Source organism: Oncorhynchus nerka, unplaced genomic scaffold, assembly GCF_034236695.1.
Source record: "Oncorhynchus nerka isolate Pitt River unplaced genomic scaffold, Oner_Uvic_2.0 unplaced_scaffold_1092, whole genome shotgun sequence".
In the NCBI taxonomy this organism is placed as follows: Eukaryota; Metazoa; Chordata; class Actinopteri; order Salmoniformes; family Salmonidae; genus Oncorhynchus; species Oncorhynchus nerka.
This window is the reverse complement of record NW_027040225.1, coordinates 50366-63329: the sequence shown is the minus strand read 5'-3', so window position 1 is coordinate 63329 and position 12964 is coordinate 50366. Positions and strand designations below refer to the sequence as shown.

General features: G+C 41.4%; 1 protein-coding gene across 1 annotated transcript in view; it reads right to left on the bottom strand.

Moving 5' to 3' along the window:
• Window positions 1–11651: 11651 nt before the first annotated feature.
• LOC135570121 (eukaryotic translation initiation factor 3 subunit H) overlaps window positions 11652–12964 on the bottom strand; it is a 31482-nt gene continuing 30169 nt past the window's right edge. The window contains exons 3-4 of the mRNA XM_065016190.1: window positions 12674–12806; window positions 11652–12085 (exon numbers count right to left, since the gene is read on the bottom strand). Coding sequence (XP_064872262.1) covers window positions 11988–12085; window positions 12674–12806 — 231 coding nt within the window. The 3' untranslated portion in view covers window positions 11652–11987. The remainder of the gene's footprint in view (window positions 12086–12673; window positions 12807–12964) is intronic.

The window sequence follows — 12964 nt, the reverse complement described above, 5'->3', positions numbered from 1 at the left end:
ACTGTATAATGGCTGGATTCAGACTGTATTGTTACTGTATAATAATGGCTGGATTCAGACTGTATTGTTACTGTATAATAATGGCTGGATTCAGACTGTATTGTTACTGTATAATAATGGCTGGATTCAGACTGTATTGTTACTGTATAATAATGGCTGGATTCAGACTGTATTGTTACTGTATAATAATGGCTGAATTCAGACTGTATTGTTACTGTATAATGGCTGAATTCAGACTATATTGTTACTGTATAATGGCTGAATTCAGACTGTATTGTTACTGTATAATGGCTGAATTCAGACTGTATTGTTACTGTATAATAATGGCTGAATTCAGACTGTATTGTTACTGTATAATGGCTGAATTCAGACTGTATTGTTACTGTATAATGGCTGGATTCAGACTATTGTTTCTGTATAATAATGGCTGGATTCATTTACATTTACATTTACATTTAAGTCATTTAGCAGACGCTAGACTATTGTTACTGTATAATGGCTGGATTCAGACTGTATTGTTACTGTATAATGGCTGAATTCAATAAGGATTCAGACTGTATTGTTACTGTATAATGGCTGAATTCAGACTGTATTGTTAATACCATGTGTGGATTCAATAAGGTTGTACTGAATTCAGACTGTATTGTTACTGTACAACAATGGCTGGATTCAGACTGTATTGTTACTGTATAATGGCTGGATTCAGACTGTATTGTTACTGTATAATGGCTGGATTCAGACTGTATTGTTACTGTATAATGGCTGAATTCAGACTGTATTGTTACTGTATAATGGCTGGATTCAGACTATTGTTACTGTATAATGGCTGAATTCAGACTATTGTTACTGTATAATGGCTGGATTCAGACTGTATTGTTACTGTATAATAATGGCTGAATTCAGACTGTATTGTTACTGTATAATGGCTGGATTCAGACTGTATTGTTACTGTATAATAATGGCTGATTCAGACTGTATTGTTACTGTATAATAATGGCTGGATTCAGACTGTATTGTTACTGTATAATAATGGCTGGATTCAGACTATTGTTACTGTATAATAATGGCTGGATTCAGACTGTATTGTTACTGTATAATAATGGCTGAATTCAGACTATTGTTACTGTATATAATGGCTGAATTCAGACTATTGTTACTGTATAATAATGGCTGAATTCAGACTGTATTGTTACTGTATAATGGCTGAATTCAATAAGGTTGTATTGTTAACACCATGTGTGGATTCAATAAGGTTGTATTGTTACTGTATAATGGCTGAATTCAGACTGTATTGTTACTGTATAATAATGGCTGAATTCAGACTATTGTTACTGTATAATAATGGCTGAATTCAGACTGTATTGTTACTGTATAATAATGGCTGAATTCAGACTGTATTGTTACTGTATAATGGCTGGATTCAGACTGTATTGTTACTGTATAATGGCTGAATTCAATAAGGATTCAGACTGTATTGTTACTGTATAATGGCTGAATTCACACTGTATTGTTAATACCATGTGTGGATTCAATAAGGTTGTATTGTTACTGTATAATAATGGCTGGATTCAGACTGTATTGTTACTGTATAATAATGGCTGAATTCAGACTGTATTGTTACTGAATAATAATGGCTGAATTCAGACTGTATTGTTACTGTATAATAATGGCTGAATTCAGACTGTATTGTTACTGTATAATAATGGCTGGATTCAGACTGTATTGTTACTGTATAATGGCTGGATTCAGACTGTATTGTTACTGTATAATAATGGCTGGATTCAGACTGTATTGTTACTGTATAATAATGGCTGAATTCAGACTGTATTGTTACTGTATAATAATGGCTGAATTCAGACTGTATTGTTACTGTATAATAATGGCTGAATTCAGACTGTATTGTTACTGTATAATGGCTGGATTCAGACTGTATTGTTACTGTATAATAATGGCTGGATTCAGACTGTATTGTTACTGTATAATAATGGCTGGATTCAGACTGTATTGTTACTGTATAATAATGGCTGGATTCAGACTGTATTGTTACTGTATAATAATGGCTGGATTCAGACTGTATTGTTACTGTATAATAATGGCTGAATTCAGACTGTATTGTTACTGTATAATGGCTGAATTCAGACTATATTGTTACTGTATAATGGCTGAATTCAGACTGTATTGTTACTGTATAATGGCTGAATTCAGACTGTATTGTTACTGTATAATAATGGCTGAATTCAGACTGTATTGTTACTGTATAATGGCTGAATTCAGACTGTATTGTTACTGTATAATGGCTGGATTCAGACTATTGTTTCTGTATAATAATGGCTGGATTCATTTACATTTACATTTACATTTAAGTCATTTAGCAGACGCTAGACTATTGTTACTGTATAATGGCTGGATTCAGACTGTATTGTTACTGTATAATGGCTGAATTCAATAAGGATTCAGACTGTATTGTTACTGTATAATGGCTGAATTCAGACTGTATTGTTAATACCATGTGTGGATTCAATAAGGTTGTACTGAATTCAGACTGTATTGTTACTGTACAATAATGGCTGGATTCAGACTGTATTGTTACTGTATAATGGCTGGATTCAGACTGTATTGTTACTGTATAATGGCTGGATTCAGACTGTATTGTTACTGTATAATGGCTGAATTCAGACTGTATTGTTACTGTATAATGGCTGGATTCAGACTATTGTTACTGTATAATGGCTGAATTCAGACTATTGTTACTGTATAATGGCTGGATTCAGACTGTATTGTTACTGTATAATAATGGCTGAATTCAGACTGTATTGTTACTGTATAATGGCTGGATTCAGACTATTGTTACTGTATAATAATGGCTGGATTCAGACTGTATTGTTACTGTATAATAATGGCTGGATTCAGACTGTATTGTTACTGTATAATAATGGCTGGATTCAGACTATTGTTACTGTATAATAATGGCTGGATTCAGACTGTATTGTTACTGTATAATAATGGCTGAATTCAGACTATTGTTACTGTATAATAATGGCTGAATTCAGACTATTGTTACTGTATAATAATGGCTGAATTCAGACTGTATTGTTACTGTATAATGGCTGAATTCAATAAGGTTGTATTGTTAACACCATGTGTGGATTCAATAAGGTTGTATTGTTACTGTATAATGGCTGAATTCAGACTGTATTGTTACTGTATAATAATGGCTGAATTCAGACTATTGTTACTGTATAATAATGGCTGAATTCAGACTGTATTGTTACTGTATAATAATGGCTGAATTCAGACTGTATTGTTACTGTATAATGGCTGGATTCAGACTGTATTGTTACTGTATAATGGCTGAATTCAATAAGGATTCAGACTGTATTGTTACTGTATAATGGCTGAATTCACACTGTATTGTTTATACCATGTGTGGATTCAGACTGTATTGTTACTGTATAATAATGGCTGGATTCAGACTGTATTGTTACTGTATAATAATGGCTGAATTCAGACTGTATTGTTACTGAATAATAATGGCTGAATTCAGACTGTATTGTTACTGTATAATAATGGCTGAATTCAGACTGTATTGTTACTGTATAATAATGGCTGGATTCAGACTGTATTGTTACTGTATAATGGCTGGATTCAGACTGTATTGTTACTGTATAATAATGGCTGGATTCAGACTGTATTGTTACTGTATAATAATGGCTGGATTCAGACTGTATTGTTACTGTATAATAATGGCTGAATTCAGACTGTATTGTTACTGTATAATAATGGCTGGATTCAGACTGTATTGTTACTGTATAATGGCTGGATTCAGACTGTATTGTTACTGTATAATAATGGCTGGATTCAGACTGTATTGTTACTGTATAATAATGGCTGGATTCAGACTGTATTGTTACTGTATAATAATGGCTGAATTCAGACTGTATTGTTACTGTATAATAATGGCTGAATTCAGACTGTATTGTTACTGTATAATAATGGCTGGATTCAGACTGTATTGTTACTGTATAATGGCTGAATTCAGACTGTATTGTTACTGTATAATAATGGCTGGATTCAGACTGTATTGTTACTGTATAATGGCTGAATTCAGACTATTGTTACTGTATAATAATGGCTGAATTCAGACTGTATTGTTACTGTATAATAATGGCTGGATTCAGACTGTATTGTTACTGTATAATAATGGCTGGATTCAGACTGTATTGTTACTGTATAATAATGGCTGAATTCAGACTGTATTGTTACTGTATAATGGCTGAATTCAGACTGTATTGTTACTGTATAATAATGGCTGAATTCAGATGTTTTACAGCAGCAGAGATCCTGTTAAATGTATGAATAATGACGAAATGATGTCACTGTATGAAACTACATTTAACATAGAACTATAACCAACAGAATATTACCCTGTCACTGTATGAAACTACATTTAACATAGAACTATAACCAACAGAATATTACCCTGTCACTGTATGAAACTACATTCAACATAGAACTATAACCAACAGAATATTACCCTGTCACTGTATGAAACTACATTTAACATAGAACTATAACCAATAGAATACTACCCTGTCACTGTATGAAACTACATTTAACATAGAACTATAACCAACAGAATATTACCCTATCACTGTATGAAACTACATTTAACATAGAACTATAACCAACAGAATATTACCCTGTCACTGTATGAAACTACATTTAACATAGAACTATAACCAACAGAATATTACCCTGTCACTGTATGAAACTACATTTAACATAGAACTATAACCAACAGAATACTACCCTGTCACTGTATGAAACTACATTTAACATAGAACTATAACCAATAGAATATTACCCTGTCACTGTATGAAACTACATTTAACATAGAACTATAACCAACAGAATATTACCCTGTCACTGTATGAAACTACATTTAACATAGAACTATAACCAACAGAATATTACCCTGTCACTGTATGAAACTACATTTAACATTTAACATAGAACTATAACAAACAGAATATTACCCTGTCACTGTATGAAACTACATTTAACATAGAACCTATAACCAACAGAATATTACCCTGTCACTGTATGAAACTACATTTAACATAGAACTATAACCAACAGAATATTACCCTGTCACTGTATGAAACTACATTTAACATAGAACTATAACCAACAGAATATTACCCTGTCACTGTATGAAACTACATTTAACATAGAACTATAACCAACAGAATATTACCCTGTCACTGTATGAAACTACATTTAACGTAGAACTATAACCAACAGAATATTACCCTGTCACTGTATGAAACTACATTTAACGTAGAACTATAACCAACAGAATATTACCCTGTCACTGTATGAAACTACATTTAATGTAGAACTATAACCAACAGAATACTACCCTGTCACTGTATGAAACTTATTAGAATAATAACACTAAATATAATGTGTGTAGTTTTAGTCAAGAATTAGAACAAGGACGTTCTGTTCCTTTTGAGTATGTAAGCAGGGTGCAAGTGTGAAATGCTGGACTACTGTGTTCCTTACAGGACATCCTGTCTCTACCCGGGGAGGGGAGAGACCTTGGGCTTGTAGTAGATGGAATACTGTGTTCCTTACTGGACATTCTGTCTCTACCCAGGGAGGGGAGAGACCTGGGGCTAGTAGTAGATGGAATACTGTGTTCCTTACAGGACATCCTGTCTCTACCCAGGGAGGGGAGAGACCTGGGGCTTGTAGTAGATGGAATACTGTGTTCCTTACAGGACATCCTGTCTCTACCCAGGGAGGGGAGAGACCTGGGGCTAGTAGTAGATGGAATACTGTGTTCCTTACTGGACATTCTGTCTCTACCCAGGGAGGGGAGAGACCTGGGGCTAGTAGTAGATGGAATACTGTGTTCCTTACTGGACATCCTGTCTATACCCAGGGAGGGGAGAGACCTGGGGCTTGTAGTAGATGGAATACTGTGTTCCTTACTGGACATTCTGTCTCTACCCAGGGAGGGGAGAGACCTGGGGCTAGTAGTAGATGGAATACTGTGTTCCTTACTGGACATCCTGTCTATACCCAGGGAGGGGAGAGACCTGGGGCTTGTAGTAGATGGAATACTGTGTTCCTTACAGGACATCCTGTCTCTACCCAGGGAGGGGAGAGACCTGGGGCTAGTAGTAGAATGAATACTGTGTTCCTTACAGGACATCCTGTCTCTACCCAGGGAGGGGAGAGACCTGGGGCTTGTAGTAGATGGAATACTGTGTTCCTTACTGGACATTCTGTCTCTACCCAGGGAGGGGAGAGACCTGGGGCTAGTAGTAGAATGAATACTGTGTTCCTTACAGGACATCCTGTCTCTACCCAGGGAGGGGAGAGACCTGGGGCTAGTAGTAGAATGAATACTGTGTTCCTTACAGGACATCCTGTCTCTACCCAGGGAGGGGAGAGACCTTGGGCTAGTAGTAGATGGAATACTGTGTTCCTTACTGGACATTCTGTCTCTACCCAGGGAGGGGAGAGACCTTGGGCTAGTAGTAGATTGTTTAACAGGTGGCAGACAATGTGAGAAGGCTTGTGAACTATGTTGCCATTGTATCTGAGAGGAGGAGGGACATTTATGATGAAATGTGAGGTATATAGATAGACCAATGTACCGGACATGATAGGCAGAGCTCTCGAGAATAAACGTTGCTGACTAAGTAGACTGGACTCTTGTCTGTTTCATTTTAATAAGAAACCTTACACATTCTTAGTAACGGAGAGAGTGTTTTAATTGAATTGGTTAATGAACATGAGAACACTAATGAAATGAAGAGCCGTTGTTGACGATCAGAACGGATTTGAAATCCCTGTGATGATTTGCTGGGCATTACACATGTATTGGATCCTCCTTTCGTGGGGAGACAAATCCATTTTCTTAAAACACAGTGTTATTTGAACAAGACTAGATATCCAACGTGGCGTGATAAGAAAACAACACAGCTACAAAGTGCAGGTACAGACAAAGTCTCCCGTCTAACAGTCGGCAGGAAACTTAGTTCATGAATATTCTCCAAACTTGTGCCTGTCAGAATTCCTGTCAAGGTTTAAAGGAAAACCGTGAATTATGAGGAGAAGGTCTGTTTTCAATTACACATAGCTCAGCCAGCGGACTGGTAATTACTGTTAATCTCCTGCAGCTGCTCACACACAGCGGCTCACACACACACACACACGCAGCGTTGTCACCACAACAGATAACAAGTCCCACCTTTCCTGCTCTGCCTCAGCTGGCGGGTCGGTATGTGTGTGTACACAGTGGGACAAAAAAATATTTAGTCAGCCACCAATTTGCTTGTTTGTTTTTGACCAAATACTTGTTTTCCACCATAATTTGCAAATAAATTCATAAAAAAATCCTACAATGTGATTTTCTGGATTTTTCTTTCTCATTTTGTCTGTCATAGTTGAAGTGTACCAATGATAATAATTATAGGCCTCTCTCATCTTTTTAAGTGGGAGAACTTGCACAATTGGTGGCTGACTAAATAATTTTTTGCCCCACTGTGTGTGTATATATATGTGTGTGTGTGTGTGTTGTATGTCGGCCTCTATCTGAGTTGTATTAACAGCAGATAACATGCTCTGCCTCAGCTGGCGGGTCGTTGTGTGTGTGTGTATATATGTGTGTGTTGTATGTCGGCCTCTATCTGAGTTGTATTAACAGCAGATAACATGTCCCACCTCCCCTGCTCTGCCTCAGCTGGCGGGTCGGTATGTGTGTGTGTATATATATATATGTGTGTGTTGTATGTCGGCCTCTATCTGAGTTGTATTAACAGCAGATAACATGTCCCACCTCCCCTGCTCTGCCTCAGCTGGCGGGTCGTTGTGTGTGTGTGTATATATGTGTGTGTTGTATGTCGGCCTCTATCTGAGTTGTATTAACAGCAGATAACATGTCCCACCTCCCCTGCTCTGCCTCAGCTGGCGGGTCGTTGTGTGTGTGTGTGTATATATGTGTGTGTTGTATGTCGGCCTCTATCTGAGTTGTATTAACAACAGACAGTAATACTACAGTGGTTGGTACTCTGGCAGTGCAGAGAGATAATTATTTAAAATGACCAACACGGCCTGACAAGCCTCATTAAAACTGGAGTCAATGTCCCACATGACCACCCTATACCCTATATAGTGCACTGGTTTTAACCAGAACCCTATGGGGGGGGGGGGGGGGGTCCACTATATAGGGTGTTATGGAGTCAATGTCCCACATGACCACCCTATACAGTGCACTGGTTTTAACCAGAACCCTATGGGGGGGGTCCTGGGGATCTGGTTAAATGCAGTCCATTATATTGGGTGTTATATGGGTCACTCAGTTGCCTGGCAGTAAGGAGGTAAGTCCAGCTGTTCTCGTCTAAAATGACACAAAATGATGCTTTACCTGTTCTCCCTGCCTGCTTCAAGGGTCCCGGGTCCTAAACAGCACCCTGATTCATTATATATATAGTGCACTACGTCAGATCACAGTCCTATGGCACGACACAGTCCTGTCCTGTTGATTTGTAACCATCAGGACCCAGGGAGTGATATACTGGGTCATCAGTTAGCACCCCGTCACAGGAACAGGAAGTGGAGGCTACAGCTTCATAAACACAAACGACATACTGACCTGCTACCTCTATTATTTGACCCTGCTGGTCATTTATGAACATCTTGGCCATGTTCTGTTATAATCTCCACCCGGCACAGCCAGAAGAGGACTGGTCACCCCTTATAGCCTGGTTCCTCTCTAGGTTTCTTTCTAGGAAGTTTTTCCAAGCCAACGTGCTTCTACACCTGCATTGCTTGCTGTTTGGGGTTTTAGGCTGGGTTTCTGTACAGCACTTTGAGATATCAGCTGATGTAAGAAGGGCTTTATAAATACATTTGATTTGATTACAGGAAGGAAACGGTGTTTATAGTGAGTCAGCGTTATTCTATTGGCCGTTTCCCCGGAAACAGACGATGCCTAGTATTGGACACGTACACTTCTGGTGGCCGTTTCCCCGGAAACAGACGATGCCTAGTATTGGACACCTACACTTCTGGTGGCCGTTTCCCCGGAAACAGACGATGCCTAGTATTGGACACGTACACTTCTGGTGGCCGTTTCCCGGGAAACAGACGATGCCTAGTATTGGACACCTACACTTCTGGTGGCCGTTTCCCCGGAAACAGACGATGCCTAGTATTGGACACCTACACTTCTGGTGGCCGTTTCCCCGGAAACAGACGATGCCTAGTATTGGACACCTACACTTCTGGTGGCCGTTTCCCCGGAAACAGACGATGCCTAGTATTGGACACTACACTTCTGGTGGCCGTTTCCCGGGAAACAGACGATGCCTAGTATTGGACACTACACTTCTGGTGGCCGTTTCCCCGGAAACAGACAATGCCTAGTATTGGACACCTACACTTCTGGTGGCCGTTTCCCCGGAAACAGACAATGCCTAGTATTGGACATGTACACTTCTGGTGGCCGTTTCCCCGTAAACAGACGATGCCTAGTATTGGTCACCTACACTTCTGGTGGCCGTTTCCCCGGAAACAGACGATGCCTAGTATTGGACACGTACACTTCTGGTGGCCGTTTCCCGGGAAACAGACGATGCCTAGTATTGGACACTACACTTCTGGTGGCCGTTTCCCCGGAAACAGACGATGCCTAGTATTGGACACCTACACTTCTGGTGGCCGTTTCCCCGGAAACAGACAATGCCTAGTATTGGACACGTACACTTCTGGTGGCCGTTTCCCGGGAAACAGACGATGCCTAGTATTGGACACTACACTTCTGGTGGCCGTTTCCCCGGAAACAGACAATGCCTAGTATTGGACACCTACACTTCTGGTGGCCGTTTCCCCGGAAACAGACAATGCCTAGTATTGGACATGTACACTTCTGGTGGCCGTTTCCCCGTAAACAGACGATGCCTAGTATTGGACACGTACAGTTCTGGTGGCCGTTTCCCCGGAAACAGACAATGCCTAGTATTGGACACCTACACTTCTGGTGGCCGTTTCCCCGGAAACAGATGTATAGTATTGGTCACCTACACTTCTGGTGGCCGTTTCCCCGGAAACAGATGTATAGTATTGGTCACCTACACTTCTGGTGTCCGTTTCCCCGGAAACAGATGAGGTCTAGTATTGGACACGTACAGTTCTGGTGGCCGTTTCCCCGGAAACAGACAATGCCTAGTATTGGACACCTACACTTCTTGTGGCCGTTTCCCCGGAAACAGACGATGCCTAGTATTGGACACCTACACTTCTGGTGGCCGTTTCTCCGGAAACAGATGTATAGTATTGGTCACCTACACTTCTGGTGGCCGTTTCCCCGGAAACAGATGTATAGTATTGGTCACCTACACTTCTGGTGGCCGTTTCCCCGGAAACAGATGTATAGTATTGGTCACTTCTGGTGGCCGTTTCCCCGGAAACAGACGATGCCTAGTATTGGACACCTACACTTCTGGTGGCCGTTTCCCCGGAAACAGACGATGCCTAGTATTGGACACTACACTTCTGGTGGCCGTTTCCCCGGAAACAGACGATGCCTAGTATTGGACACCTACACTTCTGGTGGCCGTTTCCCCGGAAACAGACGATGCCTAGTATTGGACACGTACACTTCTGGTGGCCGTTTCCCGGGAAACAGATGATGCCTAGTATTGGACACTACACTTCTGGTGGCCGTTTCCCCGGAAACAGACGATGCCTAGTATTGGACACCTACACTTCTGGTGGCCGTTTCCCCGGAAACAGACAATGCCTAGTATTGGACATGTACACTTCTGGTGGCCGTTTCCCCGTAAACAGACGATGCCTAGTATTGGACACGTACAGTTCTGGTGGCCGTTTCCCCGGAAACAGACAATGCCTAGTATTGGACACCTACACTTCTGGTGGCCGTTTCCCCGGAAACAGATGTATAGTATTGGTCACCTACACTTCTGGTGGCCGTTTCCCCGGAAACAGATGTATAGTATTGGTCACCTACACTTCTGGTGGCCGTTTCCCCGGAAACAGATGTATAGTATTGGTCACCTACACTTCTGGTGGCCGTTTCCACGGAAACAGATGAGGTCTAGTATTGGACACGTACAGTTCTGGTGGCCGTTTCCCCGGAAACAGACAATGCCTAGTATTGGACACCTACACTTCTGGTGGCCGTTTCCCCGGAAACAGACGATGCCTAGTATTGGACACCTACACTTCTGGTGGCCGTTTCCCCGGAAACAGATGTATAGTATTGGTCACCTACACGTTTCCCGGAAACAGATGTATAGTATTGGTCACCTACACTTCTGGTGGCCGTTTCCCCGGAAACAGATGTATAGTATTGGTCACCTACACTTCTGGTGGCCGTTTCCCCGGAAACAGATGAGGTCTAGTATTGGACACGAACACTTCTGGTGGCCGTTTCCCCAGAAACGGACGATGCCTAGTATTGGACAACTACACTTCTGGTGGCCGTTTCCCCGGAAACAGACGATGCCTAGTATTGGACACTGGAGAATCTCCATTGAAAGTGTGTTTCGGTGCAGGACGAGGTTTAATCTTTATGAATAGACATCGAAAGAGCACAGAGAGTCAAAACAATGTGAGGAGACGCAAAGATGTTTATTAAAAGTTACAATAATATTCAAATAAATCTTCTCTGGAGAACGTGGAACATGTTCTCTTAATAATATTGGTCACGTCGTTATTTTAATTTCTTAACAAATCTAACAGCATCACGTCAATCCTCCAATCATAGGATGCATCCCAAAATTACACCCTATTCCCTATACAGTGTACTAGTATTGACCAGTAGTGCACTATATATATATATAGGGAAGAGGGTACCAATTAGAACACAGCCCTGTATGGATCATTCTGATTGGGTGAAAGGGGGGTTTATCTCCTGTGTGTTTTACTTCCTCCTCTCGTCTTCTCCTTTAGCTGTTGTGTCCCTGAAGAGCCTCGGCCATGAAGAGTTTGCCCAGGTTCTGGGAGGTGAACTCCTTCACATTCTGGCAGTAGTTGTTAATCTGTCCTGTTTTGGCAGAAACAAAAAAACAGACGAACACAGGAGTCTGAATAAAAAGCAGGAAACACATTAGCAGAGCTGGAGGTCAATCAGTTGCATGTTGTCAAGAAGGGAGACACCGGCCGTGCCCAAAATGTCATCCTATCCCCTAATGTGGTGCACTAGTTCTAACCAGAGGCCCTATGGGTGTGTCCCTATGGGCCCTGGTCACAAGTAGTGCACTATATAGGGAATAGGGTGCTATTTTGGGATGAAGACAACCATCAGAGAGACAGCAGACAGGCAGGGATGTCAGATGAAATCTACAACGCTGTGGATTAATGTGACATCATGGAGAGACCAGAACAGATGGGTAGCTACCAGAACAGATGGGTAGCTACCAGAACAGAGGTAGCTACCAGAACAGATAGGTAGCTACCAGAACAGATAGGTAGCTACCAGAACAGATAGGTAGCTACCAGAACAGATAGGTAGCTACCAGAGAGAGAACAGAACAGATAGGTAGCTACCAGAGAGAGAACAGAACAGATAGGTAGCTACCAGAGAGAGAACAGAACTGGTAGCTGCTAGGAGGGAGGGAGGGTGTGGGGGTACCTGCGATGAGGAGAGTGTCCATGCGAGGAGGGGGCTGTGGTGGTTTGAACATCTTGGAGACATCTTCCTCTGGTAGAGGAGTCTCTCCTCTGGTCTGTCTCTGAGCATTCTCCTGCTGGCGCCGCTGGACATACTGCAGAGAGAGAAAGAGAGAGAGAGAGAGAGAGAGAGAGAGAGAGCGTGGAGAGAGAGGAGGGAGGGGGAGAGAGAGGAGGGAGGGAAGGGGGAGAGAATGAGGAGGGAGGGAAGGGGAGAGAATGAGGAGGGAGGGGAGCGGGAGAGGGAGAGAGA